Below are 26,541 nucleotides of genomic sequence, written 5' to 3' on the forward strand. Positions count from 1 at the left end.
CTGTAGCTGCCAGGCTACACCACAGCCACAGCAACATGGGATCCACGCTGCATCTGCAGCCTATACCACAGCTCATGGCAACACTCGATCCTTAACCAACTGAGAGGAGCCAGGACTCAAACCTGCATCTTCATGGATACTAGTCAGCTTCATTACTGCTAAGCCACAATAGGAATTCCCTCTTCATTTACTTTCAAATTTTCCTTCTATTTAAAATATGCCTGCAGTTCCCATTGTGGTTCAGCAGAAACAATCTGACTAGTGTCCATGAGGACGCAGGTTTGATCCTTGGCCTCGCTCAGTGGGTTAAGGATTCAGTGTTGCTGTGCACTGTGGTCTAGGTCACAGATGTGGCTCGGATCCTGCATTGCTATGGCTGAGTTGTAGGCCAGTGGCTGCAGTTCCAATTTGACCCCTAGCCTGGGAACCACCTATGTCACAGGTGTGGCCCTAAAAAGACAAAAAAAAAACCAAAAAACAAACTTTAAAATATGCCCCTTGTAGAGAATATAGCTTAATTTTTTTCTTTGTTTACTTTTATCCAAACTTTGATCTTGGTCCTTTAATGTTGAGTTCACTTATACTACTCGTATATGTGAATTTATTTATGTCAACTAAATTTATGTATTCTATTTGTCCCATGTATTGGTTACTCTCTTTTTCTTGGCTTATTTTGGATTGATTGAGTGCTTTTTAATCATTACATCCCTCCTTTTGAAATTTATATATACTGCTTCTATCTACTAGTGATTACTCTAAAACATAAAATAGGTTTACTCTTAACAAAATAAAAAATGAATTTTTCTACTGTACCCCTGGCCTATGCAAATAAGAACACCTTAATTTCATTTACTATCTTTGGAACTTATATTGGGGAATTGTCATGTATTTCAGTACTATTTTATAATTCTCATTAATACTTTAAAAATCAACGTAAATTGACATAGACTCAAGTTTTATCACTTTGCATTTTCATTCCTTCTTTCATTGCAAACCTTTTGTCATGGATCAGTTTTCTTTTTTTCTGAACAAGACAGTTTTTTGTTTGTTTGTTTGTTTTTTTATTTATTCTTGAAGTATAAATCCTTTAGTATTTCCCTTAGCAAGACTATTCTGGTAGTAATAAATCTCATATTTTTTCCCTGAAAATGTTTTTATTTTACTACCAGTCACCACCATATGCTGATAATAGCTTTGTTAAGGTATAACTGACATACAGCAGACTGTATTTAAATTATATGATAAATTTGATATATACATACAACTGTGAAACTCGCCATAATTAGGACAGTGTATCTAACAGCCTCAATAGTTTTTATTGTCTCTTTGTAATCCCTGCTCTCATTCCTCCTACACTTATATCAATGATTGATATAATTTCTGCCACTGTGAATTAATTTAACATATATCTTTTATACAAAGTTCTATTATAATAACATAAATTTTTAATACATATTCTTTCATCAAACATTAAATGTTTTGAGATCCATCCACATTGTGGCATCCGTCAGGAGTCAGCCCATTGTATTGCTGTGTGGTATTCCATTGGGTATCCCATAATTTGTTTACCCAGTCTGCTGTGAATTTGGATTGTTTCCAGTTTGGAGGCTGTTACAAAAAAACTGTCTTCACTTTTATGTTTTGCTTTTTTTTTTTTTTAAGGGCTGTACCTGTGGCACATGGAGGTACCTAGGCTAGGGGTCGAACCACAGCTATAGTTTCTGGCCTACACCACAGCCATAGCAAGGCAGGATCTAAGCTGTGTCTGTGACCTACACCACAGCTCATGGCATCGCCAGATCTTTAATCCACTGAGCGAGGCCGGGGATCAAACCTGCAGCCTCATGTTTTCCTAGTCAGATTTGTTTCTGCTGCACCACAACAGGAACTCCAGAGATGTTTTTTTATTTAACACAAAGAGCCAAGGAAAATGAAGAACATTTTTATAAATAAAAGAACAATATTCAGAAAACTGACCCTAATAAAATGGAGAGTAAATGGTTTACATGGCAAAGAAATTAAAATAGTTGTCATAGGAGTTCCCGTCATGGTGCAGTGGAAACAAATCTGACTAGGAAGCATGGGGTCGCGGGTTCAATCCCTGGACTCTCTCAGTGGGTTAAGGATCTGGCGTTGCCATGCACTGTGGTGTAGGTCACAGACGCAGCTTGGATCCCGCACTGTTGTGGTGTAGGCCAGCAGCATAGCTCCGACTGGACCCCTAGCCTGGGAACCTCCATATGCCATGGTTGTGGCCCCAAAGAAAAAAAAAAAGAGAAAGAAAATGTCTGAGAACATAATAAATTTAGGGAATGAAGGACATCTAGATCAAGGAAGCTGAAAGATAGCCGAAAAAGATAAAGAGATCCAGACCAAGACACATTATAATCAAACTGTCAAAAAGAATTTTGAAAAAAGCAAGAGAAAAAGCTGCCAACCAAGAATACTAAATCCGGAAAACTTGTGCTTTAAAAACGAGAGATAAATATTTCCCCAAACAAAAATCTTCTCACCTTATCATCACTAGAAATATTAAAGGGAGTTAAGTTGAAATAAAAGTACACTAAAAAATTCAAGCCTTTGGACCTGAACACTGCAAGAATTTTGGAGAGGAATTATAGCTTAGAGTTTAAAAAATTTCCAGGCCATGGGCAGAAATAAAATCCAGTGGAAATAGAGGATAAGCTGGGTTTGCATGTGGGGTCCAAATTTTCACCACTCACAAAGTACAGAATCTCTAACACAGAAACTGAGAAAGCTGAGAAACTGTGAACCCTTAAGATGTAGGTAGAGCGAGATCAAGATAGCAGAATAGGAGATGGAGCTTACCTCCTTCCCCAAATCCATGAAAAATCCATGTGGAGTTTCCTGGTGGCTCAGAGGGTTAAGGATCTGCTGTTGTCACTGCTGTGGCAAGGGTCACGGCTGTGATGCAGGTTCACTTCCTGGCCCAGGAACTTCCATATGCTGTGAGCACAGTGGAAAAAAAAAAAGTGTGGAAAAATTCTCACAGAACATCTACTGAATGCTAGAAGATCTCATACAACCAAAGCTGCAAAAAAAGATGACCACATAACCAGGTTGGACAAATGGGAGATAAGAAGGAATTGGGATGGAACTTGCACCCCTGGGAGGGCACTGTGAAGAGGAAAGGTTCTCTTACTCTGAGAACCTCCTTTGCTGGCTGGGAGATCAGCTGGGAGAGAAAGGGAGCTTCAGAGGCTCCGAGGAGAGTGCAGAAGTCAGACTGCAGCAGGCAGAACAGAGACCAGCACAGATGGTTCTGGCCACCACGCTGTAGTCTATCACATCTGGTGGTGCACATCGGGGCTGGGTTCTGAAACTCAGGCTTTGACAGACTGACCTTAGCAGAGGACTAGGGTTGGCTGCATGGGACAGCCTGAAGGGCCTGAAGTGTGCCTGTGCAACTGGGAGTATGCACGGAAAGGTTCACCATAGAAGCCCCATTATTGATGCACATGAAGGGAGGGGCAGGACCTGCCTCAGCAGCCTCATTCTCAGCATGACCACAGTGGGGGCAGCTCTGCTTCTAGAAGTGCTGGTGAATTACTCACATGTGGAGGTGGGGCTGAAATCTGAGCTGATCCCCAAGGGCCATGTGACTTTGGAAGGAGGGCTGAAATACAAGCAGTTGTCCCAGTGGTAGTGGAACTTCAGCAGTTTTCTTCCACAGCCCATGGCTCTGTAAACTCAGGGTCTGAAAGACATTTGGGCATATTAGTGGTATTCTGGTGGCTGGGGCAGGTCCAGCCTTAGCAGTTTCAGGCTTTATGAGCATGCACAAGTGGAGGTGGGACCAAGGTTCGGGTTAATTCTGTAGCTCCTAAAGTGTGTCAAGGTGTGTGACTATAGCAGCCCCCATGCCTGACTTTGGTGGATCTGCACGGGCAGATCTGCACTGGTGGCTTGGTGAGTACAGTGTCTGAGGACCCCGAGGCTATCTGCCTCCATGTCCATGGTTGAGGTGGGGGCTGGGGGCAATAAAGACAACACTGTACCTTTGAGCCCACACAACAGGTGACAGGTGACACCACACAGTGCACTTCCCAGTGGACAGCTCCTCCAGAGTACTAGTCAGTGGCTCCTCTGGGGAGCACTCCAGTCCTACCTACCTCATGCTGCGGCTCAGAAATGGATCTGGGAGCTTCTACTCCAACAACTGGGGAGAAGATCCTGCCTCTGACAGGCCTAGGACAGCCACAAAGCAAAGAGAAGCCCCCACTCAATATCCAGTGCAGGCTCTGGTCACCACAACACCAATCACACCCTTATCAAGGGGATGATGGCCAGCCCACACTGAGGAAGGATGTGGCAGGCATCCATACTAAAAACAGCCCTTGCACCAAAAATATTAGACTCACACAGGCTATGCAGAGATGATCCCACACAAAAACAGCCCTTTGAGACCACAATATGCAACTGTCTCCAAAATTCATACAGAGAAATAAAATGAAGAATAAGAGGAACCATTACCAATTAAAAGAACAAGATAATTCCCCTGAAAGAACACATAATGAAACTTACCTCTCCAGTCTATTACTAGAGTCCAAGTTCAAAAAGATGGTAATAAAAATGCGAAGGGAATGCTAAGGCTAGTGATAGAAATGCAGAGCACTGTAAAAAGGAACTAGAAAGTATAAAGAGGAGCCCATCAAAATCAGAAAACTTACTTGCTGAGACAAAAGTCAAGTGCAAGGTAATAAATAGCAAACTAAGTAATTCAGAAGAATGAATACATTCTGGAAGACAGAATAATGGAAATCACTTAAACAGAAAGGCAGACAGAAAGACAAATGAAAAAAAAAGTGAAAGCAATATCTGAGAGTTATGGGATAATGTCAACCATGCCATTTATGCACAATAGGGATCCCTGAAGGAGGAGAAAGAGAAAAGGGAATTGAAAATATATTTGAAGACATTATGGCTGAAAACTGCCCCGACCTGAAGAAAGAAAGAGAGATCCAGGTACAGGAAGCACAGATAAAAAGATAACCCAAATGGACCTATATCAAGATACATTATGATTAAAATGACAAAAGTTAAAGAGAGGGTTCTAAAGACAGCAAGAGAAAAAGTTAATTTTGAGGGAACCCTTATAAGGCTATCAGCGGATTTCTCTACAGAAACATTGCAGCTAGGAGGAAGTTGGCATGATACATTTATAGTCCTTAGGCTATTTACCCAGAAAGATTATCATTTAGAATAGGAGAGATAAAGAACTCAGACAAGCTAAAAGAATACAGCCATACTAAACTTATCCTAAGAGAAATATTGAAAGTTCTTAAGGAGTTCCTGTCATGGCGCAGTGGAAAGAATCCAACTAGGAACCATGAGGTTGCAGGTTCAATCCCTGTCCTTGCTTAGTGGGCTAAGGATCTGGTGTTGCTGTGAGCTGTGGTGTAGGTTGCAGACTTGGCTTGGATCTGGCATGACTCTGGCTGTGGCTTAAGCCAGAAGCTGTAGCTCTGATTAGACCCCTAGCCTGGGAACCTCCATATGCCATGAGTGTAGCCCTAAAAAAAAAAGAAGCAAGATCTATAGGAAAGAGAAAATCACAAGTGGAAAGTAAATCACTTAAATAAGCCAGTACACAAATTAAAAAAAAAATGTCAAAGTGATGATACCTAAAATGAACTGCAAAGGGATAAAGATGAAGATGTAAAAGAGGACATCAGAATCATAAAATGTCAGGGAAGAGAGTAAGAAAACGTAGAATTTTTTTTGTTTTGTTTTAGAATGTGTTTGAGCCTATATGACTACCAGTCTAAAGCAAGTAGATATAGGAAGGTTAACACACTTGAAAAACAGGGTAACCACAAATGAAAAGTATAGATTCATAAGAACACAAGCATAACAGAAAAGAAAACCATGAGATCACAGAAGAAAAAACAGAAAAGAAAGGAACAAAAGAAGACATTCAAAATCAACTAGAAAACAACGTTCAAAATGGCAATGTCAGCAATTACCTTAAATGTCAGTAGACTAAATGCTCAAATCAAAAGACATAGAATGTTAAAAAAAAAAAAAAAAAGACAGGTTTTTTTTTTTTTTTTTTTTTTTGGCTGCACCTATGGCATGCAGGAGTTCCTAGGCCAGGGATCAAACCTGTGCCACAGCAGTGACAATGCAGGATCCTTAACTGCTAGGCCACCAGGGAACTCTAGTTAGTCTCTCTCCGTATCTGTCAACATAGAATAGTTGTTGTTGATAGTCCTCAAGATTCAACTCAAATCTTTCTTCTCATTATTATACACACTCCCTAGAGATTATCTCATTTACTTCCACAGTTTCATTTCACTTGTACTTTGATGAATCCCAAGAGATTTCTATTGCATTATCAATTCACCATCATAAATTCCAATTGTCCAGGGTATTTCCCATTTAAATGTGTCACAGACATCTAACTTTCAACATATCCTCCTCCGAATATACTCATCTCCTGTGTTTACTCTCTGGGTGAATGACACTCTCATTCACTGGCTCTAAGTAGATTCCTTAGGTTACTTTCTTTTCCCATCTAACTCACATCCAAACTCATATCAGCCTAAATGCTGATAATTCTACTTTCTCAATATCTTTCACAACTGCTTTTTCTAATTATTGTTTTCTACCAGACTCCAATTATGTCACAGCAGGTTAAGTGAAATAACTGCTCTTCTGTTTCTCATTTGATCTGTTTACAGGTACTCAGATTTTGTTTCCGCCTCAAAGAATATTTGCCTTTTCCCAAAGTTGGGATGTTATCATGACTATCGTTGTCCCTGGAGTCTGCTGCTTTGATCAAAGAATACATATATGTATGCATATGCTTCCAGCTTTTCTTCCCCCCACACCTGCTTGTCTGGGTACCTCCTCCCTTACGGTACCGACTCCGTGATTAGATCCAGAAATACCTTTCGGATATTTTCCGTGATGTTATTGCCTTTAATTAACACAACGCCAGAAGTTAAGGTCTCCTCTCCAGTCAGCATTTTGAATATAGTGGTTTTTCCAGCTCCATTTAATCCAAGTAATCCAAAGCACTCATACTTTTGGACTAAAAGGGAGACGTTTCTTACAGCCATTACAACTGGACACTTGAAATAAATCTGAGAAAATGAAAAAAGCACCACAGTGTACTGAAGCACTGATTATGGATCAGCCACAGCCATAAGCTCAGACCCCTGTGGACTGCTGCCCCGGGACAGTTTCACAAGAGCTCTTCCTCTGTCAGCCCTCTGGTTTACCATAGAGCACTTAGAACCCGCACAACTTCAATGAATTAGTAATACTACCAACAGAACCCTGGCAGTTCCCTGCTAGATGGTAGGACAAGGTTGGACGTTGAATCACTTTACCTTTGTAAGTTCACTAAGAAGCACGGGGGCAGCCTTCAACTTAGGTAACAGTGCCAGGACTCTCTTCCTTTCATTTTCTACATCTTTATCCACATACTCGTTGATCACTTGGGTGGACACGGTGGCCTGTATTTTCAAGACAAGGATCACAGGTGTGGATAAACATTAGACATCTTGGTTTAAAGCGGGGGGCTTTAAGAAAGCTGACCGGAAGGAGTGATGGCAAAGATGTCAGAATATGTTCGAATAATGTCAAAGAGCCTTATCAATTTCTTGGACTCTTAGGCGCAGATTTATTCTTGAGTTTTAGAAACTACAGTCATGAACAAGATTCTCTACAACGGCTCTGGGTCAGCAGTATGTCCTTGCCAGGAACATGGACACTCTGTGGAGAGCAAAAGCCCTATCAATAACATTATTATTTCCTGTGGTTTGCTACAATTAAAATATGTTCAAGAGACCATGAGATCCAAGAGAGGAGAAAAATGAACTCCTTTTTTTTTTTTTTTTGAGAGATGGCCCCTTAAGGTGAAGTCTGAGATGAATTTGAAGAATAAACAGAAGATACATTGAGAGAATGAAGGTAGGGTGGGGATGGAAGAACGTCTGTCATCAGCAGTGGGAGCTCAGCGAAAGATGTGTAGGAATGAAACAGCATGGGGTGTATTGTGACTAGAAATTTGTACTGCTTGAGAAAAATTTTATTGTGTTGAATTGCTTATATTCGCTTCAAGTACTGATTTAATGGTAATGGTTAAATTAAGGAGGTAATGGAGCAGCAGAATATATTCAGCTCAGGAAACATGCTCATCAAGAGTGAGAAGAGAGCTGCTTTAATTGCTTTTTTTCCCCCCCAATCTCAAAATTAGTTGATGGAAGTGTTAAGAGTGAACATCCCTGTGTCATTTTCAGTCTTAAAGGGAAAACATTTAGTCTTTCACCATTAGGTTTACTGTAAGCTTTACATATAAATAGATGCCACTTATCAGGTTAAGACAGTTTCTTTCCCTAGTTTGCAGACAGCTTCTTTTGAAAAAAATCATAAATAGATGTTAAATGTTGACAAATGAAGAATAATGGCCAAAAATTTCTTAAATTTGATGAAAATGTGAGTTTGTACGTCTAGGAATTTAAAATTCTCCTAAGTTTAAACACAAAGAGATACATAATAAGCCACATTATAAACTATTGAAAGTTAATGACAAATATAAAACTTGGATAGGGAGAAATTACTCATTAGATGCAAGGGGACAAAAAAGGACTAATAGCTGACTTTTCATGAAATCAGTACCCCATACCATGAACGCAATGGGAGCTAAAAGGCAGTACTGTGATATAGGCAAAGTGTTAGAAGAAAAATCTGTCAACAAAGAATTCTATATTTAATGTCTTTCGCTTTTCATGATTCATGAACAATCTTTTACTTTTCATTGATACTCATGACTATTTCTCACTTTGAAATGTTAAAACTAAGATTGAACATTTTGGCTTGAAACAGGGGATTCAGTTTATTTATGTTTAAGGATACTAAGGCTAAGCAGAATAGATCATGAGATTACTACATAAATTTTGAGGCCTTGGCCAATTCCAAGTATTATTCTTTTGCTTGGTATTGCTCTTTCTCTCTACTCAGGAGGCAGTGACAAATAGAGCATACGAGCTGAGTATTCTCATTATCACAAAATCTCCCTCCATACTCATTATACTTCTTGTTTCATACCTGACGTGTGACATGGTTCAGGGGCTATTGTCTCAGCCTAAGAAAGTCAGGGCAGGAAAAAAGTCTCAACATAACATTCCTCTGTTTAATTCTAGGCACTAAGAAGAAAATCATGTCTATTACATGCTGCTCAAATTTTCTAAATTTATTTTTGTTGGTCATGTGGGACCAGACATCTTCTGATTCGAGTAATAACATCTCTATGGGTTTTAGCGTAAAAGTAGATAGAACAGGACTTTTTTCTAATTATGTAGTTCTATGCATAAATTCGCAACATAAAGCAGGCAACTAAAACTCTAGGTAAATGCTCTTCATGCTAGTCAGAATTCCAGGTGGAAGCAAAGGCCATTATAGTCTTGAGATATACTTCCTTCTGAAATATTAGAGTTATGCAGGCTCAGAGAAATTTATGGTCAATATCTAGAGACACCCTGGAGCAGGACCTGGAGACAGGATTAGGGTGAATGAAAGAAAGTCAGAAAGAGACAAATGTAGGTTTTCTGCCTCGAGAGAGGTTCAAGAATAGATCAGTGATAACTCAGTTACTGAATGAATGGACCATTAAAATAAAAAATCCTTGGCAAAACTCAGAGATTATGTGGAATTATGAGAGCTATGTAAACCAATAGGTAATAATCTGATAGGTCAAGGCCATGAAACCCTGGAATTCTACACACTTTTAAAGAAGTCAGTCCTATAATCATAACCAATACATCTCAAAGACTGACCGTGAACAAGGCAGAACTTTCTATAATAAAAATCACTTAAATGTATTATTTTCTTCCTGGCAGAGCATTCAAAGTTTAGAACCTGAAATCCAAACTAAAATGAAAGACCTGTGGTTCAGATTGGTCCCAGGTAGATCTTGGTATAGTTGTATGAATAAGTAACTTAATATGTTCTGGCCTAACACTGAACTTTCTTTGAGTTGTATCTAAAGGTATGTTACTCACCTTCTTGCGTTTCCTGAATATTTTGTAGACAGCAAATACAATTTTATGAAAGAAAAAGTTTTTCAGGCTCCAGAATGTACTTTCCAGACAAAACAGCAAGAGCAGAAAAATTAAGCCCAGGGCAGCCAGTGAAATCAAAAACTTCGCAATCCCGTGTTCTCCAAAACTATACACACTGTTCTCAGTAACTGAGGGTGGTAAAAGAGAAAGCATTACTTTAAAAACTGATACAAAAGCTAAAATGACACTAAATATGAAGAAATACAGGATAAAAATTAATTTTAAGGTAGATTTAGTGACATATACATTATAAAAACTAATTGGCTTAATATTTTATCTCTTATTTGATTTTCCCTGATATTTATGGTTATTATAACACTGTTTTCCTGTCAATAATTTTTTTCTCTAGGTTTCTTCTTTTCCTCTTCCTTCCTTCCTTCCTCCCTCCCTCCCTCTCTTCCTTTCCTTCCTTCCTTCCTTACGTGGTGCTGGGAAAACTGGAAGGTATGTGTGAAACAATCAAATTAGAACACTCTTCATTCACCTGTTGATAGGCATTTGAGTTGTTTACAAATATTGAGAATAATGCTGTAATAAACGTGAGTGCATGAAACTTGTCAAAATCCCATTTCATTTCCTTTACATATATACCCAGAAGTGGAAGTGGTGGATGGTATACTAGGTATTATTTTTAACTTTTTGAGGAACCTCCATATTATTTTCCACAGTAGTTGTACCAATTTACATTCCTACCAACAATATATGTGTGTTCCCTTTTTACCGCACCCTTCCCGGCACCTATTGCCCCTTGTCTTTATGGTGATAACCATTCTAACAGGCTAACAGGTGTGAGATGATATATCATTTTAGGTTTGATGTGCATTTCTCTGAAAATTAGTGATATTGAGCACCTTTTCATGTATTTGCTGGCTATTTTGAATGTCCTCTTTGGAAAAATGTCTGCTTAGTTCTTCTGGCTATTTTTTCTGTGTCTAATGTTCTCTTTTCTTTTTAAAATTGAAGTATAGTTAGCAAACTTGGAGGGAACCACACAGGAACTTCAAGGACAGTGCACATCCCGTGGCCACAGAGAGCACCTTTTAGCAACTGCCAGGGAGCAACCCTCATCCTTGGGGCTACAGAGAGGGACTTCAGAGTGGTCAAATGAAAAAACTGACCATGGGAATGGCGCCAGCCACCTTGGTTACAGGGGGCAGTCCTCAGAGTCTTACTGCCAAAGGGAGGGACTGCAGGAGCAGCTGATGACCTCCCAGTATAGTAAACGGTCCTGAGAGCTGCCTGGTAGTGGGAGGGGTTGCAGGAGCTGATGCAACGCCCCCCCCCATGCTATAATAACAGTCCTGTGAACCATGAACCACTGCCACCTCCTTCATGGACTTTATCCCTAGCAACCACTTGGCTTAAGGAGAGGTAGCTTGATACCACTGCCATCATGTTCTCTGAGTATACATGAGCCACCCCTGCCCAAGAACTCCAGTATGGGGCACCAGCTACTCTATCTACACACCTGTTCTCAAGGGGACCATTAACTTAGACATTTAGACATTATGAAACAAAGAAGAAATAGCTTTCAGAGAAAGGAACAAAGGAAAAAACCTCCAAAACAACTAAAATGAAGAAGAGATAGGCAATCTACCTAAAAAAGAATTCAGGATGATGATAGGAAAGATCCAAGATATCATAAAAAGAATGAAGATGCCAACGGAGAAGTTACAAGAAATGTTTAACAAAGAGAGTACTTGAAGAATGAAGTAAGATGAATAATATAGTATCTGAAGTGAAAAATACACTAGAAGGAAATCAACAGCAGGATAATGGAGGCACAAGAACAAATAAGTGAGGTGGAAGACAGAGTGGTGGAAATCACTGCCACAGAAATGAATGAAAATGAAAAGAGGAGTTCCTTTGTGGTGCACCGTTTTAAGGATCCAGTGTTGTCATAGCTCTGGCACAAGTTACAGGTTAGATCCCTGGCCTGGGCACTTCCACATACTGCAGGCATGGCCAAAAAAAAAAAAAAAAAAAAAACTGAGGAAAGTCTGAGAGACTTTTGGGACAACATTAAACATACCACATTTATATCACGGGGTTCTAGAGGAGAAATGAGAGAGAAAGGACCATAGAAAGTATCTCAAGTGATTACAGACAAAAGCTTCCCTAATACTGGAAAGGAAATAGTCACTCCAGTTGAAGAAGCACAGAAAATTCCACACAGGATAAACCCAAGAGGAAATGCAGTGGACACATACTAAACTGACAAAAATTAAATACAAAATATTAAAAGCTACATGAAAAGAGAAAATAAAAAGCCACAGAAAGAGAAAGACAAATACTATATGATAACCTTTATATGTGGAATCTAAAATATGGCACAAATGAACCTGTCTACAAACAGAAACAGACTCATAGATAACAGACTTGTGGTTTCCAACAGGTTGGGGGAAGGAATGGGATGGATGGCAAGTTTGGGGTTGGTAGATGCAAAGTATTACGTTTAGAATGGATAAGCAATGAGGTCCTACTGTACAGCACAGGGAACTATATCCAGTCTCTTGGGGTAGAACATGATGGAAGATAGCATGAGAAAAAGTATGTGTGTGTGTATATGACTGGGTCACTGTGCTAGACAGCAGGAATTGACACAACACTGTGAATCAACTATAAAAAAAAAAGAAGGCAAAAGGGAAAAGCAACACTTAATATACACAGGAACTCCTATAAGGATAATGCTGATTTTTCAGCATGAACAGTGCAAGCTATAAGGGAGTGTCAAGGTATATCTAAGGTGGTGAATGGGAGGGACATAGAACCAAGACTATTCTACCCAGCAAGGCTCTTATTCTGATTTGGCGGAGAGATCAAAAGCTTTTCAGACAAGCTCACATGAAAAAGAAAAAGCAAACCAACTACAACACTAAAGATAGCAAATCATAAGAGGAAGAAAAAGAGGAAGGGAAGAAGAAATATCAAAAAATCCAAAACAAAATGGTAATAAGCACATATTTATAATTATATTGAATGTAATGGATTAAATGTTCCAACAAAAAGACACAGACTGGATGAATGGATAGAAAAACAGAACACATATATATGCTGTTTACAAAAGACCCACTTCAGACCTAAGGGCACATACAGACTTAAAGTGAGGGGATTAAAGAAGGTATAACATGGAAATGGAAACCGTAGAAATACTCATGTCAGACAAAAAGACTTTAAAATAAAGAAGGTCAAAGAGACAAGGACACTACATAATGTTCAAAGGATCAATCCAAGAAGATCTAACAATTGTAAACATATATGCACCCAACATAGGAGCACCACATAAGGCAACGGCTAATAGCCATAAAAGGAAAAACTGACAGCAACACAATAATAGTGGGGGACTTTTAATACCCCTACTTACATCAATGGACAGATTATTCAGACAGAAAATCAACAAGGAAACACAGGCCTTAAATGACACCCTAGACCAGATAGACTCATCTGATATCTATGGAATATTCCACGCCAAAGCAGCAGGATATACATTCTTCTCAAGGGCATATGGAATATTCTCCAGGATAGATCACATCCTGTGCCACAGATCAAGCCTTGGTAAATTTTTAAAAATTGAAATTATATCTAGCATTTTCTTTGACTACAATGGTATGAGACTAGAAATTACCTACAAGAAAAAAAAAAAAGCAAAAACACAAACTCCTGGAAGCTAAACAATATGCTGCTAAACCAATGGCTACTGGTCCTGCCTCCATCTCCCTAGAAGCATACAAAGCCTGTACACCAGCAACCCCCCTATCAATGGGATAACAGCCTCCACACACTGAGGAAAGGGACAGCAAGCATCCAACCCCAAAGCAGCCCTCAAGCCAAATAAAAATAGTAAGCCCTCACAAGCTACCCAAGAGCACTCCCGTATATCAATAGGCCTCCAAGACTATGTTGACAGTTGTTTTCCCTAAACTTACAGAACAAGTTACAGAAGCAAAATGAAGAAGCACAAGAACCAATCCTAAAAATAGTAAGCCTTCACAAGCTACCCAAGAGAGCTCCCATATATAAACAGCCCTCCAAGACTATGTTGATAATTGTTTTCCCTAAACTTACAGAACAAACTTACAGAAGCAAAATGAAGAAGTACAGGAACCAACCCCAGTTGAAAGAACAGAAAAATTCCTCTCAAGGAGCAAAAATGAAGTGGACCTCTGCAGTCTAAAAGTTCAAAAAGGAGGTAATGAAAACACTGAAGGAATTAAGAGTGGATATCCACAGTAATGCAAATTATTTAAAAAAAAGAACTAGAAACTCTAAGGAATGAAGAAACATTGGAAAGTTTATCTGCAGAGACAAAAGCTGAGTAAAAGGCATTGAAAAGAATGAATAATGCAGAGGAACCAATAAGTGGCTTGAAAGAATAATGGAAATCACCCAGTCAGGACAGAAAACCAAATGAAAAAAACATGAAAACTATATAAGAGATCTCTGGTATAATATAAAGCATGCCAATCTATGCATAATAGGGATTCCAGAAGGAGGATAAAAAGAAAAGCGGATTGAAAATATATTTGAAGAAATTATGGCTGAAAAATTGTCTAAATCTAAAAGAAACATTGTAAGATACAGGAAGCACAGAGGGACCCAAACAAGTTGAACCCAAACAGACCTACACCAAGATATAATAAAAACAGCAAAAGTTAAGGAGAGGATTAGAAAGGCAGCAAGAGAAAAACAGAGTTAACTACTTGAAATGATCAACAAATTCAGAAAAGCAGAAGGATACAGCATTAAAATTCAGAAATCAGTTGCATTTCTGTGCACAAACAATGAAATATTTAAAAAGAACATAAAAAGTCCTTTTAAAAATCACATCCCCAAAATTTAAATACCTAGGAATAAACCTGATCAAGGAGGTATAAGATTTATATGCTGATAACTATAAAACATTAAGCAAGAAAATTAAAGAGGATTCAAAGAAATGGAAAGATATCCCATGCTCCTGGATGGAAAAATTAATATTGTTAGAATGGCCATACTACCCAAAGCAATCTACATATTTAATGCAATCCTATCAAATTACCCATGACATAATTTGTCCAAAAACTTATATGGAACCATAAAAGACCAAGAACTGCCAAAGCAATCCTGAGTTAAAAAAAAAACAAAAACCAAAAACAACAAATAAGCAGGATGTCTAACTCCTAGACCTCAGGCAATACTACAAAGCTACAGTAATTAAGACAATGTGGTACTGCTACAAAAACAGACATATGGACAAATGGAACAGAATCCTAGACACCTGTGGTCAATTAATCTTCAACAAAGGAGGCAAGAATATCAAATGGGAAAAAGACAGTCTCTTCAGCAGGTGGTGCTGGGAAACCTGGACTGTTGCATGTATGTAAATCAATGAAACTAGGACATGCATTCATAGTACACACAAAAATAGACTCAAAATGCCTTAAAGAATTTAAGACAAGACACCATCAAACTCCTAGAAAAGAACACAGGCAAAATATTCTCTGACATCAATGTACAAATGTTTTCTTAGGTCAGTCTCCCAAGCTGATAAGAATAAAAACAAAAATAAACCAGTGGGACCTAATCAAACTGACAAGCTTTTGCACAGCAAAGGAAAACATAAAAAAAAAAAAAATGAAAAGGGAGCCTAGAAACTGGGAGAAAGTAGTTGCAAATGATGCAACTGACAAGTACTTAATCTCCCAAATATACAAACATCTACAGCTCAACAGCAAAAAACCAAGCAACCCAATTGAAAAATGGGCAGAACACCTAAATAAACATTTCTCCAGAGAAGACATATGGATGGCCAACAGGCCCATGAAAAAATCACTCAACATCACTAATTATTAGAGAAATGCAAATCAAAACTACAATGAGATACCTCACACTGTCAGAACGGCTATCATTAATAAGTCTACAAGTAACAAATGCTAGAGAGAGTATGGAGAAAAGGGTACCTTCATTCACTGTTGGTGGGAATGTACACTGGTGCAACTGCTATGGAAAACAGTACGAAGTTTCCTCAGAAAAGTAATTATAGAACTACAATATGATCCAGTAGTCCCTCTCCTGGGCATATATCTGGAAAAAACTTTCTTTCCAAAGATACATGCACCCCTGTGTTCATTGAATCATTATTCGCAATAGCCAAGACATGGAAACAACCTAAACATCAGTTGACAGATGAATGTATTAAGAGGAAGTGTTTTATATATACACAATGGAAGACTATTCAGCTGTAAAAAAGAACAAAATAATGCCATTTGCATCAACATGGATGCAATTAGAGATTCTCATACTAAGTGAAGTGAGTAAGAGAAAGACAAATACAATATGATACCACTTATATGTGGAATCAAAAATATGGCACAAATGAACCTATCTATAGAATGGAAACAGACATGGAGAACAGATTTGTGGTTGTCAAAGGGGAGTGGGAACGAGTGGAATAGACTGGGAATTTGGGGTTGGTAGATGCAAACTATTACATTTAGAATGGATAAGCAATGAAGTCCTGCTGTATTGCACAGGTGACTATATCCAATCACTTGTGACAGAACATGATAGAAGATAATATGAGAAAAAGAATGTATATATGTAAATATATTTGGGTCAATTTACTGTACAGCAGAAAGTGACAAAACACTGTAAATCAACTATAATAAATTTTTTAAAAGGTTAAAAAAACCACAACCATTCAAAATCTATATGATACTGCATAAACAGTTCTTAGAGGGAAGTTCATAGTGATAAAGGCCTTCCTCAACCAGACCAACCACTTAAAAATCAGAAAAAAACCTAAACAAAACCTAAAGTCAGGGAGTCCCATTGTGGCTCAGTGAGTTATGAACCTGACTAGTATCCATGAGGATGTAGGTTCAATCCCTGGCCTTGCTCTATGAGTTAAGGATCAGACTTTGCCATGAGCTGTGGTATTGGTCGCCTATGAGGCCAGGATACTGCACTGCAGGTGGCTGTAGCATAGGCTGGAAGCTGCAGCTCTGATTTGACTCCTATCCTGGGAACTTCCATATGCTGCAGGTATGGCCCCAAAGAGAAACAAAAGAAAAGAAAAAAAAAAACCCCTAAAATCAGCAGAAAGAAGGAAATCATAAAGATCATAGAGAAAAATCAATAAAATAGATTCAATAAACAACAAAAAAGTCAATAAAACCAAGAGCTGGTTAGTAGAAAGGGTAAACAAAGTTGACAAACCTCTGGCCAGACACCGAGAGAAAGAGAGAGAGAGAGAGAACCCAAATACACAATATAAGAAATGCAGGGAGTTCCCGTCGTGGCGCAGTGGTTAACGAATCCGACTAGGAACCATGAGGTTGCGGGTTCGGTCCCTGCCCTTGCTCAGTGGGTTAACGATCCGGCGTTGCCGTGAGCTGTGGTGTAGGTTGCAGACGCGGCTCGGATCCCGAGTTGCTGTGGCTCTGGCGTAGGCCAGTGGCTACAGCTCCGATTCAACCCCTAGCCTGGGAACCTCCATATGCCGCGGGAGCGGCCCAAGAAATAGCAACAACAACAACAACAACAAAAAGACAAAAAAAAAGTATCCAAATTGGAAGAGAAGAGGTAAAAATGTCACTATATGCATATGACATGATAATATATATAAAAAACCCTAAGGACTCCACACAAAAACTATGTGAACTGATCAACAAATTCAGCAAAGTAGGAGGATACAAGTTAACATTCAGAAATCAGCTGCATTTCTATATATTAAAAATGAAATATTAAGAAAAGGAATATAAAAAACATCCCTTTTAAAATTGTACTCCCCCAAATTAAATACCTAGGAATAAATCTAACCAAGGATGTGAAAGACCCATATGCTGAGAACTATAAAACATTAATCAAAGAAACTAAAGAGAATCAAAGAAATGCAAAGATATCCCATGCTCCTGGATTGGAAGCATTAATACAATTAAAATGGCCATAGTACCCAAAGCAATTTACAGATTTAATGCAATCTCTATCAAAATACCTATGACATTTTTCACAGAGCTAGAACAAACAATCCAAACATTTATATGGAACCATAAAAGACCCAGAATTGGCAAAGCAGTTTTGAGGAAAGTAAACCAAGCAGGAGGCATAACTGTTACTCCCAGACTTCAGGCAATATTGCAAAGCTACAGTAATCAAGACAGTGTGGTACTAGGACAAAAACAGACATATGGATCAGCAGAACAGAACAGAGAACCCAGAAATAAACCAAGAACACCAACAGTCCATTAAACTTCGAAAAGGAGGCAAGAATATAAAATGGGAAAAAGACAGTCTCTTCATCAAGTGGTGCTGGCAAAACTGGACACCTGCATGTAAATCAATGAAACTGGAACACACCCTCACATCATGCACAAAAAAAAGACAAAATGCCTTAAAGACTTAAGAAACCATAAAACTCCTAGAAAAGAACATAGGCAAAACATTGCCTAACATCAACTATACAAATGTTTTTTTTTTTTCAGGTCAGTCTCCAAAGCCAATAGAAATTAAAAAAAAAAAAAGATAAACCAATGGGACCTAATCAACCTACAAGCTTTTGCACAGCAAAGGAAACCATGAAAAAAAAAAAAAAAGAAAATGCAACCTATGGGATGAGAGAAAATAGCTGCAAATGATGCAACCAACAAGGTCTTTTTTTTTTTTTTAATGATTTTAATTTTTTCCATTATAGTTGGTTTACAGTGTTCTGTCAATTTCTACTGTAGAGCAAAGTGACCCAGTCATATATATATGGGTCTTTTTCTCACATTATTCTCCATCATGTTCCATCACAGGTGACTAGATAGATATAGTTCCCTGTGCTATACAGCAGGATCTCATTGCTTATCCACTCCAAATACAATAGTTCGCATCTATTAACCCCAGACTCCCAGTCCATCCCACTCCCTCCCCCTTGGCAATCACAAGTCTGTTCTCCATGTCCATGAGTTTCTCTTCTATGGAAAGGTTCATTTGTGCTGTATATTGGATTCCAAATATAATGGAATCATATGATAGGAAAGAGTAATGAATAAAATGCAATTAAATTAATTAAAACTGATGACTGGCATGTAAACAATAACTCAGCAGAGCTGTTTTTAAAAAACATAGGAGTTTATGGTGCACATATGATGAGAACTAAAATGTGACATAATTTTTGTTTTTCAGGAATCATACGAAAATATAATTAACTTGACCCTAATAATTATATTTCATCCTGCACTGATTTAGTGAAATACCATTACATTTACAATTTGGTGGCTGGCTATATATAAGTTATTTGGTTCCAGGACAAACTGCACACACACACACACACATACAGCAAATATACTCATTATTTCTCAATTTTTAGAATCAATCTGAAATGTGGAATCAGCCTAAAATATGGAACACTTAGTATAATGCTATTATTTTTTTCCCTGGTTTTGATCTGGCTGTGATTTTACCTTTCTATAATCTGTGTGATACCATAAACTTAGTGTCCTAGGGAACTTATTTAATCTTCAGTTTAAGGGAAGCACTCAGTTCCATCATTTATAAAACTGGGATAACAAGGACTAACTTAGGGTGCTGTCAAGATTCAAGATAATATATGTTAAGCTACTTTTCACATTGTAGGTGAGTAACTAGCAGTAAAGCATACTAAATTTGGTGGTGGCTTCATGAAATTTATCTTGGATTTTATTTTGAGGCTTTTTTTCTGCTTGTCTGTGACAGTAACTCTGGTATAGAAAAGCACTCAAAAGAGCAAGCCTTACTATCTCAATTGAAGGAATGATAGGTTTCTCTTGTTTTCCACAATATAAGTGTAAATACTGAAGTCTAGAAAGGAATATGTAATTTTTAAGGAGCTGGGGAACCCCAGATACTTACATGTTTTGTTGCAGTTCACATAGATGCTTTGAAATTGCTTGTGTGTGGTACACAGTTTTTTCATCATGTAGTCATCAAAGAATTTGCTGATACTCATTGCAAAGTTGTAATTAGGCAGCATCATTAATGCATTACCCATGAAGGTTCTTGCGGATTCATGCATGTCAATTGCTATAATTAAAAAGATGATAGATTAGTTTCAATTAAGAAAGTAATGAACCTCCCATAAAAAACAAAGTTCCCTAAGATGATCAAACCATTCTCAAAGAATTACCAATCTAGTAGATCATATTTGAGGAAACAATAGTTATTAAGTCACTAAGCTTGTTTAACTTCATGGCCTGTAGCATGGATTTGACAATGACAGACTTCAAGAGAAGACTTTTGCTAACAGTATTTCCCTAGGATCTGTCTTCCACCTTCCTTATGGGTGGGTCTGCTATTAAAATCCCTACCTGGGCATGGCCTTAGGTTTTCCTCTGTTCCCTATGCAGCCTACAAAATGGAAAATCATGGGATTTCATTTTTTTGCTGGCCTCTCCAACTTGAAATTTCTTGCAAGACCAATGATGTATTTAAAAAGTTTAGGAGTTCCCGTTGTGGCGCAGTGGTTAGCGAATCCGACTAGGAACCACGAGGTTGTGGGTTTGATCCCTGGCCTTACTCAGTGGGTTAAGGATCTGGTGTTGCTATGACTGTGGTGTAGGCCAGTGGATACAGCTCCTATTAGACCCCTAGCCTAGGAACCTCCATATGCCGCAGGAGTGGCCCTAGAAAAGGCAAAAAGACAAAAAAAAGTTTATACAATGTTTTATCCAACATATATTATTGTTTTAAGTGGGAGGGCTATTCACTTTAATTCAGTCCTCCATCCTTCTGGGCATGGAAGTCTCCACTGACTTTGTCATTGTCAGATCCAACAGTCTCTTTGTCATATTTCTTTTATTTGTCCCTTTGAATCATTACTCTACCCTTCTCCCTGCCCTGGGAGGATTATGTATATCGACTAAATCAAAGGACTCTGTTCTCTAACTCTTGGTTGGTCTAGGCCCATGGGAAGTCCTGGTTGGAGAGAGGAAGATTTCACTAGCATGTTTACTTGTGTGTGTTAAGCTGTTCATTTATGGTCTCTGCACTGAATGCAAGTAATACTTTAATAAAAATAAAAAAGAAATACATTCTCGAAGAGCTTTGTGTTTGCTGTCTTCTGTAGGGTGAAGATGACAGCAGAGTATGTTGCAATAGAATTTGGTTCCCTGACAAACTATAATGGGATCCTAGACAGTAGAAGCCAGGTGGCAGAACTTAACTATTAGAAAAAAGATGGGATCCATTACTGCAATAAGCGAAAGGGACAGAAGTGTACTTTGGTTTTTTCAACCACAAAAATGGAATTAACTTTCTAAACTATCTCTTGCAGACAAAAATTATATTATAATGCAATAAAGTGAACAGGTTTGGAAGTCCATAAAGCCACACCCCAGGAGACAGTCTTCGTTAATAGAAATGGGAATTCAGAAAACCCATATTATCTGGGTTTTACAGCAAAATCAATGTTGTTACTTTAATGTGCCCCAAAGCCCTTTCCTCTGAATTAAGACAATACGCTATGGCCAGACAGTAAACTCTCAGAAATGAGACAATAAGAAAGATTAGAATTACTAGCCCATCTTTACCTTCTGTTAGGAGAATCTGTGGACTTTATAGACTGGCTGCCCATAGGGAAGAAGACTCCGTAAGGGAGGCATGATGGACAACCTGCTATGTGAATACGACCTTCAGTTCTACCTGAGGTCAGGAGGCAATATGTGGACCTTGGTGCAAGACTCCACAAGTTTTAGTTACTGACAGAAAATTTAGAAAGAAAATACACATGGGATAGAATTGGAAACATGATCAATTAATAGGGCAGATCACTGGTGGAATCTATAGATGGTATAAAAGTGACTGCCAACACAATGTCATTAATTCAGGGAATGAGAATGAATGCATAATTCCTACTTGGCTTTTTCAGCCTACTATGCAGGGGCTCGAGTTTTACTCACATGGCAAAATACGACTCCTTGGAGAAGTGTGCAAAAAGAAAAATCTATGCCTGGTTCACACACTGCATTTCATTTTGTGTAAGGCAAAGGCCTAAAGTCAGGGAATGACTCTGGAGGCCTCTTCTGATGGGTTCCGGTCACGTGAGGGAGGGCTGGGTTCCTAACATAACCATGTATGTTAATACATAGTTCAAAATTCAGGTTTATAGAGAAATTCAACAAGGGAATGCCCTAGAAGCAAACAAATCTTATTTGTGATCACTGGCAAAGGTAGCCTCTCTTTAAATTCCATAATCAGAAAAAAAAGATGGGGAAAATCAGGCCTGAAAGGAAGAGAAACTGATCTAATGAGGCCCATGTTTCTCGCATATTTAGTTGCTTTCTTCTGAAAGGTACTCAGTGGCAGGTTCAATTATGTGCTTCATTAAATCAGGAAGGAGATACACGCTAGAACCTCTGCTCTCCAGGCTCCTCACCTTGCTCCACTGTGCTGTCAAGATGTTAGAACTGAAGGAGCAAGTCAAGGGTGAGGCAGGGGGATCTTTCAAAGGACGCAAGAGTTTGGCACATTTGTACTGTAATTTCTTCTCCTTTTTGTTTCATGAGGCTAAAATGACACTGAGTCCAGCTTCTTTCAAGAGCTTAGTTTCTCTCTTCCCCATTTCCCCTTCCGTTTCCTCTCTCCCTCAACCTCTTTCTCACATACCTACTGCTGATTTTATTTGCTGATTTTCAAAACGCACAGGTCTGCAGATACCCAATGTATCTGAAGATACAGATACCTGGAAAGTATTAGAGCTTAGCAATGAATATTTTCATCCTCAAGTTCTTTCATTTTCATTTATTTAATGTAGTCTTTGGAGAAGGGGAAAACTGTGTGAAGTCCTTACCAGTGTGCTGCATCATGATGTGAAAGACGAGACTGAAAACCGTTGAGAAGTAGTTGAAGAGGGTGAGCTTGATGTAGGCAATGGGACTACTAGAAAACAGGAGGCTTCCAAGGTACATGAGGGGAACAACAGACCAACCGTACAGCAGAAAGATCATCATTGTGTCCAGAAAGTGGTAATTCGCGAAAAATGCATCCACTCTGCAGTATATGAACACTCCCTGGGACAGAAGGCACCGGTAAAGAGCAAGATGAAGCACACCAAAATAACAAGAAGTTGAGCCAGAACACTGAGAAAGCAGCAAGCATTGCCTTCATTGCGGCATGGAACTATTCATTACTTAAATCATCTTACCCATTAAAAATGAACCGTAAGGGAACTATCTCTTCCTCAGTAGAGGAATTTCATGATCAGAATGTCTATACTTTTTTTTTTTCTTGTTTGGAACATTAATTTTAATTTTTCCTCCTATCATTAAAGTAAAAGTAATTATCTCTGCATTAAGGCCAACTCTGAGTCCTCTCCCCCCCCCCCCGCCCCCCGCCAAATGACCTAGGAAATAGACTATATCTCTAAAGATTTTCCCTGTGGGTGTTGAAATATTATGTAACCTCCCTTGTGTCACTCTTCACATTTAGCCCACCCTCTGGCTCTACTCTCTCCCTGAACTACACTTATATCTATCTCAGCAACTCAGAGGCCTCTTTATTCAATTATTCCTCATGCCACCTGAATCGGTAGGGAAGCAGACATTTAGAATGGCTGGATTAGGAAGAAGGGAACCTCTAGAACTATTAAAGAATTTTTTAAATAATCTATATGGCAAAGTTGGTAACTATAGTTTCTCCAAAGACAGAAAGTTTGCCCCTTTTAAGCCATTACAAAATTATTTAGTAGGGCCACCAATAAACAGAAGAGTTTACCAAGAATAACCCCATTACAACCCTATGATGTAGTTGGAAATAGTTTATATTTAAGCAATAGTGTTTAAAGAAAGTATACGAAGAGAATCAACAATCTTAGGTGAAAGAACTTGACCGGTTATAAGTACAGCTGGTTCCCACTACTCTAATTAAGAGGATGAAATAAAATAAATACAAGTCAGAAAGAAACTGCAGGTAACCTAAGAGCAGCTTTGTTCCAAGGCTTATAATGTTTAGGGATAACTTCTTCTTCTTCTTCTTCTTTTTTTTGTCTTTTGTCTTTTTAGGGCCACATCTGTGGCATATGGAGGTTCCCAGGTTAGGGGTTGAATTGGAGTGCAGCTGCCAGCCTATGCCAAAGCCACAGCAATGCTGGATCTGAGCCACATCTGCAACCTATACCACAGCTCACAGCAATGCTGGATCCTTAACCCACTGAGCAATGCCAGGGATTGAACCTGCGTCCTTGTGGCTACAAGTCAGGTTTGTCACCACTGAGGCACGATGGGCACTCCACTTAAATTGGAATCTATTTCAAAGAAAATTTAAATTTCTACTTGGATACATGAACCCACATACCCTGTTTTTTAGATAGGGTCCGACTCAACATGGTAAAAATGTGAATTCTCCCCCAAATTACTCTAAATAAAAATAGCAATGGAATTTATTCTTTTGAAATTAGATAAGCTGAGTCTAAAAATTACATGTAAGCAAACAAAACATCAAGATAGCCGGAAATTCTGCAGAAGACGATTAATGGGGGAAGCATAGCCGGAAATTCTGCAGAAGACGATTAATGGGGGAAGCAAGGAAAGTCAATCCATCAAAAGTAATTAAATATATTATGAAACCACCATAATTAAAACTGATTGGTAGTGGCACATTATAGACACATCAATGAAATAATACAAAATATACTTAATATTGTTAAATGACAAGATCCTTTTTTTTTTAAATGGTAAGATCTTGCCTCCTCTTGATGGGTCCAAGAACAAGTCCAGCTGGTGGCATTTCACCGACTAGCAAAGATTAAGGGAGTGTATCATTTAAAACAAGGGGATAGCCAGATCAGATAAACAAGCAAAGCTAAGAATCCACAGAGAACTCCAGTCTGAGAACCATGAAAGGGAATTCTGGGGGTGATGGGAGACAGAGAAAGTTCCCAGACCAAAAGGGTACGAGAAGATAAGATCAGAGAAAAGTAAGATGCTAAGACAGAGGGAACTGGGAATATGAGAGCAGAAGTAAGTTTAAAGTGCATTATCCAGGAAGATTTTGAGTGTATAAATGAGAATGCATTTTGGAATAACACCAATCAGGGTTCTGAAATTGTACTAGCTGGATGAATTTGGCTAAGTAACTTCCATCTTGAGTCTTCGTTTCTTTGCCTATAAAATATGATAAACTGAAGTCACTTCAGATAATTGTGTTTTTGAATGACATAACACATAAAACACATATGACAAGTAACTTTTCTTGTGAGCACAAAATGGCAATGTTGGTACAAGTATTAACAAAGGATGGGCTTATTTACAGATTAACCAGGAAATGACAACTGGGTGTGCCAGCCAAATTGAAAGCCAGGGAAAGAATGGTTCCTTGGTATGGGGAGGAAAAGATTCAGGTATTTTCTGATTGATTCCAATACTGTTTTATATGAAGGGGACATGTAAAGAGACCATACCTAGATCAGCTCTCCCAGTTTCTGTGGCAAAAGATGAGAACTGGGAATTTCGTCATGGCTCAGTGGTTAATGAACCTGACGAGTATTCCTGAGGACGTGGGTTTGATCCCTGGCCTTTGTTCAGTGGATTAAGGATCTGGTGTTGCTGTGAGCTGTGGTGTAGGCTGTGGACATGGCTCGGATCTGTACTGCTGTGGCTGTGGCATAGGCTGGCAGCTGTAGCTCCGATTGGACCCCTAGCCTGGGAACCCCCATATGCTGTGAGTGAGGCCCTAAAGACAAAAGATAAAAAAAAATGATGAGAACTGTGGCCCTCACAAAGGCTGGTTGTCTGCTGTGCCATGAGCAGGAGGCTGGCATTGCTGAGCAGCTGTTATAGCTGCTGGGATCCTGGCTGTCCTTCAGAACCAATACTAGAGCTTACTGTATGAGCTTTTCTTACGGCTATAGGAGCCAAACTGATCAAAATGGTCTCCTTTTCCCTCCAACAACTAGTTTTTATCATTTCAGGGTATAGTTTGAATGGGAATTAATAGTTCATCCTTTTATAGTAGCATTAGTTTATAATTTATAATGATCTATTTTCATTTCTGTGTCCATTGCTGAACAGTGAACATTTGAAGGCTGAGACACAGTCCTATTCATATTTAAGTCCCCAGTCCCTCTTCTACACAAAGAAACCTTACCTCCTTTACTCATGGGTTTATCCCTTGGGTAACTATATAGGTTCCCATCTTCCTCACCCTCAAATACGCACACAAAATAATTTGCCAAGTTCACTATTGGAGCAAAATCATTAAAGAATGCTATACCATTCTTACATGCTCATTCTTTTTTTTTTTTTTGTCTTTTTGCTATTTCTTTGGGCCGCTCCCGCGGCATATGGAGGTACCCAGGCTAGGGGTTGAATCGGAGCTGGAGTCACCGGCCTACGCCAGAGCCACAGCAACTCGGGATCTGAGCCGTGTCTGCAACCTACACCACAGCTCACGGCAATGCTGGATCTTTAACCCACTGAGCAAGGGCAGGGACCGAACCCTCAACCTCATGGTTCCTAGT

The 26,541-nt window shown here is 38.9% G+C and overlaps 1 protein-coding gene across 1 annotated transcript in view; it reads right to left on the minus strand.

Moving 5' to 3' along the window:
- The window catches only part of LOC125128403 (phospholipid-transporting ATPase ABCA3-like), a 165,099-nt gene that overhangs the window by 19,477 nt on the left and 119,081 nt on the right, over positions 1-26,541 (minus strand). The window contains exons 21-27 of the mRNA XM_047782758.1: positions 26,169-26,226; positions 24,769-24,817; positions 22,876-23,186; positions 19,941-20,111; positions 10,032-10,219; positions 7,359-7,484; positions 6,915-7,109 (exon numbers count right to left, since the gene is read on the minus strand). Of these exons, the coding sequence (XP_047638714.1) occupies positions 6,915-7,109; positions 7,359-7,484; positions 10,032-10,219; positions 19,941-20,111; positions 22,876-23,186; positions 24,769-24,817; positions 26,169-26,226 (1,098 nt within the window). The remainder of the gene's footprint in view (positions 1-6,914; positions 7,110-7,358; positions 7,485-10,031; positions 10,220-19,940; positions 20,112-22,875; positions 23,187-24,768; positions 24,818-26,168; positions 26,227-26,541) is intronic.

The sequence above is a fragment of the Phacochoerus africanus genome, chromosome 5, assembly GCF_016906955.1.
Source record: "Phacochoerus africanus isolate WHEZ1 chromosome 5, ROS_Pafr_v1, whole genome shotgun sequence".
Lineage (NCBI taxonomy): Eukaryota > Metazoa > Chordata > Mammalia > Artiodactyla > Suidae > Phacochoerus > Phacochoerus africanus.